The sequence below is a fragment of the Citrus sinensis genome, chromosome 4 (assembly GCF_022201045.2).
Source record: "Citrus sinensis cultivar Valencia sweet orange chromosome 4, DVS_A1.0, whole genome shotgun sequence".
Lineage (NCBI taxonomy): Eukaryota > Viridiplantae > Streptophyta > Magnoliopsida > Sapindales > Rutaceae > Citrus > Citrus sinensis.
This window is the reverse complement of record NC_068559.1, coordinates 18,935,865-18,945,248: the sequence shown is the minus strand read 5'-3', so window position 1 is coordinate 18,945,248 and position 9,384 is coordinate 18,935,865. Positions and strand designations below refer to the sequence as shown.

The following is a 9,384-nucleotide window of genomic DNA, read 5'->3' as shown; positions in this document are numbered from 1 at the left end:
GTTGATGGTGACGTGGCAGCATATCAGTGGACGAAAAATCTCGCGTACGGTGCATGCATCACACAGGATTATTTTCAACCAAACCGCGTTACTGTTCATCCGGGTCAAACCGTGTTACTGTTCATCCGCGTGGTCAAACCGTGGACTGTTGACTGATGACGTGGCGCAATCCTGAGCGTCCAAACTATTTTTAATCCGATGGCCATGATTTACTCCATGTATCTATAAAAAGGGGGCCTCCCCCCCCTAATTTGATATCTCTGAATCCATTTTTGGGATCCATTTTCTGTAATTCCCTCTCCATCTTGTATTTTCTTCGTATTTTAATAAATTCCCATTTTGCCCCTAGTTCAACTATGAGTGGCTAATTTTCTTTCAAGCTTGGGTTGAAGGTGAAGTCTCAACATGTGTCATGGGCTTAATTTGGTAAATTTATTTTCTCTTCCCCTCTAATTTTTGTGGATGTTTTGACTTCTCGTCGACAAATAATAATAGTCTTGTCTAGATACCGCCTTGGTTACACCGGCTCTCTAGTATAAGGTTATTATTATTTGGCACGATAAGCCCTTAGCACCATATTGATTAGAGCGTGGTTCATGAGGTGTGGATTCCCCCCTCATGATTTAATTGGCATTAATACGGATTATTTAGCCCATGATGCATGTTGATACGGATCCGGATACCCAAGTGCGTCATTTCAATAGAATTCTCTTCAATTTCTTCTCGCCATTTCAATACCAATTTTAGAATTTATTCTCGCCATTTTAATTTAAGTTGTAGCATATTTCAAATCATTTCCACCATAATTCCAACCACCCATTTACAAAATTAATTCTATATATAATTAAAATCCACCTCCTCGTGGGATCGACACTCGTCACCATTGATCTACACTACAATAGATTCGTGCGCTTGCGAGTACATTAAAATTTGCACAACATTCAGCACCACAATCAAGCAATTTGGTTTCAATGCCAGTTCTTATGAATCTGTCGTTTTTGTCCGCAACACCGACAAGGGATGTATTCTTTTATTACTTTATGTTGATGATATAATTATTACTAGAGATCATCTTACAAGAATTACAGATCTTAAAGTTTTTTTTCAGCATCATTTTGAGATGAAAGATCTTGGACGACTTAGTTTCTTCCTTGGACTCGAGGTACTCTCTGCTTCGTCTGGTTACTATCTTTCACAAGCTAAGTATGCTTCTGATTTTCTTGCTAGAGCTGGGTTGACTGATAGTCAGATTGCCTCTACACCTCTCGATCCTAACATTAAATTTGTGCCGTCTGATGGAACACCACTCAGTGATGCTACTCTTTATCGACAATTGGTTGGAAGTTTGGTTTATTTAACAGTGGCACGACCTGATATAGCCCATGTTGTTCATGTTGTTAGTCAGTTTATGTCGGCTCCTCGTTTTACTCACTATGCAACTGTCATTCATATCATGCGCTATCTTAAAGGGACTATATTTCATAGTCTCCACTTTTCAGCCAATTCTTCTTTAGAACTGCATGGTTTTTCTGATTCTGATTGGGCAGGTGATCCTATTGCTCGACGTTCTACCACCGGCATTTGCTTCTTTTTAGGTGATTTACTTATTTATTGGCGTAGTAAGAAACAAAGTGTTGTTGCTTTGTCTACTGCTGAGGCTGAGTACCAGGCCCTTGCTAATGCAACTCAAGAGGTTGTTTGGCTTCGTCGATTACTAGGGGACATGAGAGTTACCTTTAATAGAGCTACATCTCTTTAATGTGACAATAAAAGTGCCATTGAAATCGCTCACAATGATGTCTTCCATGAGCGCACTAAACACATAGAGACATATTGTCATTTTATTTGCCAACATTGTGCCCAAAGTACCATTCAACTTCAATTTGTGTGCTCTCGAGATAACACAACCGATCTTTGCACCAAGTCTCTTTTACCTAGCCGTGACTTGGTTTAGAAACTCAAGCTTATTTCTACGCCACCATCTTGAGTTTGAGAGGGGTGTTAAGAAAAAATCACTCTCCATTAATTCCCAAGATTATGATTCTGATCACTCTCCACTAAATCTCAAAATTATGATTATGTATATTACGATTTAGTCTATCCCATAATTTATACCTGCCATATTTGTATTTATTTAGTTTCTTATTTAAGCTTCATGTAAAGCCTATATATAAGCTTATTCTCTTTGTAAATATGAAATCGAATACACAATAATAATACTTCATATTCGCTTTCACCCGCATTTAATTTTTTTGTGTTTAATAATTGACTACTATATTTTAAATTCCCTATTGTTCGACCCCGGACTCACTGGGCTATATTGTAATTAGACATTTCTATACTTGGGTGTAAACAACGCTTTTGAGTCGTGTTAAATTTTTTTATGTTGTTGCCGAAAAGTTTCTTAAATTTGGTGTCAATTTTATTTTTATTTTATTATTCTATTTTATCAATTATTATCTATGTTTTGCATCCTTCACGTCATTTTTTTATTTGGTTCAAATTTTATTTTGAAAAATTTCAATTAGCTCCCTCATCTCTCTGGTAATCATAGAATTACCATAAAACTTATGAAGAATTTTATTTTGAACTACAAATTGTTGCAACTCAGTCCCTAAACTGAATTGGAACTTGAATCTTTAGATTATGACTTATTCTTTGGACTTTTGGACTGGAGGATTATGTGAACTTGGACTTTATAGACATAATGGACATGAATTTGGACTTTTAAAATTACCATTAAGGCCTTGAACATAATTTAATTGTCTGGTAATTCTTAAAAGTTTTTAAAAAAGGGGGGAGGGGGAGTTCCACCTCTTAAGGTAAGTATTTATTTTCTTTCTTTCCTTCAATTTCCGCACTTTTGCTTTTATTTTTATTTTCCTTTATTTTTTGTTGTTAATTTATATGGTCGGTTCAACCGCCTAGATTATTATTTAAATTTCAATTAATCTATTTTCAGTTCATCTATTTTTATTCTTGTACATTAAATTATGTAACTTTTATTTCACAATTAATTTATGTTTTATTATATAGCTAGTTTTAAAATAACACTTGAATTGTTAATATTTTGTTAAGGTGTTATTTTATTGTTGCCTTTAACTATTTTATTTTTATGGCTTAATTATTTTATTTTTACGGCTGATTTAACCGCCTAATATTTTAATTATAGTAATTAATTTTCAATTTATTTATTTTTATTTCGTATTTATTTATTTTCAATTTCTGTACATTTATATTATTTGCTTATTTAATTTTCATTTTGTTTTCAATTGTGCAATTTTTACTTTGTGTTTTATGCATTATTCATTTGTTTATGCACTTTCTTAATTTAATTTGACACACTCGCATATCATTATCAATGTATGTGACGTTGGTCTTGTTTAGATAGTGGTTTGACGGCAGTTTGTTTGAGTCGTGTTTGCTTGATGGTTCAGCAGGTTTCACGGTGGTTTTATTCAATGATTGGTCTTCCATACCTGCATTTTTTGTCTCCCCATATTTTGCTTGTTCATTGGCGGCGGTAAAGCTGTTCTTTGAGACATATTCTAGTCTTACCCTCGTGATTCCTCTTGTGGCATGTCTGGAAGGCTCGAAATACCTTTATGTTTAATTCTGTTGTCTTTAATGTGGACGTTGTTATTTTTCGGGTGGTTTCTGACCTTAGACTTGCTAGTTTTGCTTTTGGTTTTAAGCCATCTCAGTTGAAGGGTGTTTTAGAGACTCAGTTGAGGAGGGTTTGCAGATTATTCTGCCTCCTCATTGGCTAGTTCGATTGGTTTCCTGGTTGAGACTGTTGCTTGCGGTAGTAAAGTTGAGTGTAGACGATTGTTCTCGGGGCAATCCTGATATGTCTGTAGCTTATGGTGTTTTGCGTGATCATCGAAGAGTAGCAATGGCTACTTTTAATTCCTTTTTAGGACACCAGCTCATTCTTTTTACTAAGCTAACGACTGTTTTAGAAGGTTTGGATCTTGCTAGATTTTTCTGCTGTTGAGGTGGAATTTGATTCAACCATTGTGGTTTCTTGGGTTATTTCTCATGGCTGTGTGCTGTAGATTTTACTTACCTCCTTGACTGGGTCCGAACAATATCTTCTAACCCTTTTATCGTTATCAGACATGTTTTTCAGGAGGCTACATATGTTGTTGACTTCATGGCCAATTGTGCCTTTACGCATCAAACTCGTTAGTGATTTTTCAGTCCTCAAGACCTTCCAGCTAGTTTGTTTGGCATTCTTTATTTGGATGCTCTCAGAATCCCACATGTTCAATGTTAATTTTATTTTATTGACTTGGATTTTTTTTTATTGTTTGCCTTTTTCTTTTGGGAGGATTTGGTTTATATCCCCTCCTTTTGTTTTTTTTTTTCTTTTAATTGATTTATATTACAGGTAGAGATCCAGTCTAACCCTACCATCTTGGTGGTGGTGGTGGTGGTGTGTGTGTTGAAATGTTCCAATTCAGAATTTTAAAATACGAAAAAATTTAGAAAAACGCATAAACCGTGCGGTTAACAACAATATGGGCTATAGACATTCAGTCAAAAATAACAACAATATGGGCTATATAGGCTATATCTAATACAAATGTAGGCTATACCTACTACAATTTATTACCCGGAAGCTAAGAAAAGTAATTGTGTCAACTATATATACTTCAATCCGTAAACAAATATGAAAAATTTTAAAAATAATAATAAAATAAGTAATTTTAATAATTTAATAATAAGGTACAAGTTTCTTACCTTGACTGGAAGAACAACTTGAAAAAAAGTAAACTTATAAATAGGATGAAAGTGGCTGGAAAATTGCCCTCTTGTAATTAAGCTGTTGTGACTTGTGACGTCAGTTTTGTAATTAAAATCTGATGCTAGTTTTGTAATTAAGCAGTGATGGCAGTTTTGCAAATTTTGTTAAATGTAACGATGGATCCGCCCCTGGTCATGCATGCGGAAATAATAAGAATTATTAGCGAGTATCTACTTGAAGACTTTTGGAGTCTATTAAAATATCAATTTACGTAATCGATCTCGTAATTCTTTCCAACTTTTTTTTCCTTTAATGAACTTTCAGTCTTTCAGTATCATTCAATTTTTTAAAAAAAGAAAAAAGACCAATGCGACAGTCGACAAATATGTCACACGCACACGCACACACACAGATATATATGCACAGGTAAATATGGCAAATACCCAAATTATGGTATTTATTTGTTTCCTTTTATATATTTTATTTCTTTATATATAAGTTAGGTATTTGAGCTGTTGCGCACTGATTAAAATGGGGGGCATAGATAAAACAAAATGCAATCTTCCAGAAGAGTGTGGGATCGATATAAACACCCGTCTCACTATCTTAGTGACATTTTATATATTCAGTTTCTTCTCCAGCTAGAAAACAAAGTTTAATCAACAAACACTTCTTTCATACATATAATTTTAATTTATTTATGATTTAGGTCAAGGATAAAAACAAGCTGGGGTCTAGGACTGGGAAAGGGAAGACGAAAAAACGACACAACTTTGAAAAGAAACAGATTTTCTGCGAGATAATTATATAAAAAACAATCATTCAAATGAAGCAGATTTTTGGTGAGCAGTTAGTCAATTCGACAGTCGAGACGAGTATTTTCTAGAAAGCCGAGCAAATTAGCTGCGTGCTTTTGTTTATTATCAGTTTTTGAGTTTGTATCTAAATGAACATGCATGTCAAGAAACCATCTTTACTAATAATTATTTTTTTGGTACAATTTTGTTTTTTTCGTGTCTGGTGGCTTTGTTTAATTTCTAAAAAAGGGATAAAAATAAAAATTTTCAAATACATAAATCCTCATATTTTAAAATACAATTCGAACTAGACTGCAATAACCAACTACAATTTATTTATAGTTATTTGTTACTGCCTAAACTATAACTAAGTATTAGATGAGCTTAAATTTACATTTTAAAATGTGCGCATAGTGTTAGACAATGTTTATACAATGAAGTAAAAAGGATAGCATAAAAGGTGCAATGACATCCACGTATTTTAATAATCTCTTATTTTTAAATTTAGTCACGTATACTTTTTTTTACGACATAGTAGTCCCACATATCTATAATTATCCAAAGTGAATTTGTATAATTATTTCTGAAAACAAGTGAGTTACCATGCTCATTTTGCCAAATCATAGAGCATCGTTGTCTTTTTTTTTCCAATAATGAATCAAATCTTTGACAAAACTATCGACCTGGGGTCCAAATTATGGAGAAATTGAGCAATTGAATATACGGAAAATGCTCAAGAGAAGAAAGAGATGCTACAGCGATGGCTAGCTACACGAATTAATATTACCAACGCTTGACTTGGATTCTCAAGTCCACTGAGAGAGAAAGGATCAGAGCAATTATACAATCCCGTTCATACAAACAATTAATTATTTATTACAGAAGGAGGAGAAGAAGAAGTCTTTTGGTCTTTGATATGATCGATCGAGCAAAAAAAGTCAAGTCTTAAAGAAACTTCTTCTCTCAGACAAAATTGATTTATTAACAACAAAGTCAAACCAATATAATCTTCCTTTGCTTCGTGTCGTGCGCTTCTGGCAAATAATTAAACTATATTGTAATGATCCGGAAACGATCTATTCAACTCCAACGTCATCTTACCTCATGAATGAGATCGATTTTATACTATTCATGTGGATCATTTTGACAACTAGGGTTCGCTCACATCATGTTCATATAGTTGTTTATTGTCATTTGGGTAAAAGTTATAAAATGGGATAGATGCATCCTATCATTTTCATATGCAATTGATAAGGAAAAAAAATTAAAATATGCCACACAAAATTTGTCCTAGAATGGCTTAAGAAGGTTTGGGGGTAGGTAAACTTTTTCAATTAGATATTCTTAAATTAAAATTTATTTTCTAACCTCTTTTCTCTTAAATCTACATCTTTTTTACAGCTTTTATCAAATTTATCAAGTTAAAAAGAAATTGAACTAAATTTGCAATTTTTTAATTTCTATATCCAGATTTACATTTCTTAACCATTCAAAGAAATAAAAATAGCAACAAATGAAAAACTGAGTATGAATGGCTAAACCTAAGAAATTAAGATAACAATGGCAATAGATGTTATTCTTTTAGGAAATTACTTTTTTTTTTTAAATTTTTATTGGCCCAGAGGACTTGATTGGGTGATTTTCTTTAATTAGCACCTCATGTACTTGCCCAAAAAAAAAAAGTAAGATGGTAGGAGATCAAAATATCAATTTAGACTATCATTCCCAAAGTTTTTAGATGTGATATATACATATGGAAGAAAACCTAACTAATTAGAAAGGTGAAAATACATTAATATATTTGTATATATTGTCAACAATTTTGGACAAAAGAACTCTATGTCGATTTGGTGTTTTACCTTTAGTCGACAATGAACTGAATCATGTAAAGGAGATTCACCTAATGAAAAGATGACACAATTATAAAATATGTTTTGTGTTTAGCAAACTTTGCTATTATGAAAAGTTATAGTTCAATGCATTTGGAATAAAACCAAATTACTAAAGCGAAAGCTGAGACTAATTAAGATAATGGGAAAGTCAAAATTAAACACCTCTCTTTTATCTTTCCCTCGCATAGATAACTATGAACAAATTAAAGCATTCGAAATCATGGAATTAAAAGACTTTCTGGTCCATTAATCAAAACAAAACCATTGTTAACTTTGTTTCTTTTCTTTCTCAGCCAAATCATGTGAAAAATCGACCAAATAAATAAAGAAAAAAAGTTTAAAAAGGCCCGCCGCGCCCGAGGAGGGGGGGGGGGGGGGGGGGAAGTGTGTGGTGCGGTGGTGTGTGGCGCACCTACGAGTCGCAAACTACAAGGGCCGTTTTCTTCTTAAATATTTTAGTATATCTGTTGGTGATATAATTTGAGTAGGAAATGCCAATGATATGACGTGTAAAGATATTTCATATGGTCCTTAAGCCCCTATGAAGAATAAATTAAGAAGGAACTGAAAGGACAATAACATAATGAAAAGGCCCTCTAAAATCAAGTTCAATCACCTTAACCTCCTAAAAACTGTAGAGGATGTGTCTCACAACACAATAGAACTGCCATATGTCGGTTCAGGATCACAAAAGCAGTGACAACTTCACCAATGAGGCTATAACACATCATCACAACTTAATCATTTATATTATTTCCAAAATATATCACTACAGGTCACATGAATCAAATATGAAAAATAGGGACCGCAAACACAATCGCCTGATCTACCATCAATAAAATCAGATGCCTTTCAACCCATTTAGAATTAAAAGACTTTTGGTTCATTAATAAAAAAAAAAGCATTGTTATTATCAATTGACTTTCATGTCCATCATGGAACGACAAATCCATAGAGATTTAGGTTTTGTTAATCTGTTCTTTACCATTGTCAATTAAAAAAAATCTAATAATGTTATTAGGAGTAAATTACGCATATTTTAAATGCATGCTCAATATACTTCAAATGACGTTATCATTATTACAAGAAAGAGGAGACTAAATAGTAATACTTGAAAAAAACATAAATAGAACTTTGTTTCTTTTCTTTCTCAGCCAAATCATGTGAAAAGCAGACCAATAAATAGAGAAATTTATAAAAATAGCCAAAAGACATTTGGGTTTTTCAAATTTGACCCCTATAACTAGCCAAATACTAGTGTTTCTCAAATAGTCCTCATTACTTTCAACAAATCTACAAACAAATGCCACTTTTGAAAATTCAGAAAAAAAATCTAACCCTCTTAGCACTCCCAACAAATCACCAAGTCTCATCACTCTCAACAAATCACCAAATCTCATCAAATAAGTATTACATAATTGAAGATATAATTATTAATTGGAAAACTTTTTAAGATTAGTATATGTTCTTAAAGAATACAATTTTTTTTGATTTGAAAAGATTATACATTGATCAGCTTTCATGCGTGCGACAAGTGGGTGCGCTGTGCATGCAACAAACATCCCATTGTGTGCCGCCATGTCATACCAAATTTACTCTCGTCACACTTGATATACGAAAAACACACCACTCAATTCAACAAATACCCCATCACACCTTTTAACACTTGATTATGCAAAAACTAAGCACAGACTATTCAAGAGGAATTTCATCAAACACCTAATGTGCAATAGTTATAACTCATCATTTTAATTAAGTTTTGTTTCATAATATCCCTCTGGTAACTTAGAATCACCTATAATCCCTATCAAATTCATTCAAATCATAAAAAAATAATGAAGTTAGCTTACGTAGGTTTTGGGTTCTTTTAAATTTGTTGGATTCAATTTGGATTTGGATAGATTCTGATGGATTCGGTTGGATTCTAGTTCACTATTGCCGTTGT

General features: G+C 33.0%; 1 protein-coding gene across 1 annotated transcript; it reads left to right on the top strand.

Annotated features, from left to right (window-relative positions):
- Nucleotides 1–1,120: 1,120 nt before the first annotated feature.
- Nucleotides 1,121–1,759, top strand: LOC107177775 (secreted RxLR effector protein 161-like). Its single transcript, XM_015532192.1, has one exon. The coding sequence runs from the start codon at nucleotides 1,121–1,123 to the stop codon at nucleotides 1,757–1,759; it is 639 nt and encodes a 212-aa protein (XP_015387678.1).
- The last annotated feature ends 7,625 nt before the right edge of the window (nucleotides 1,760–9,384 follow it).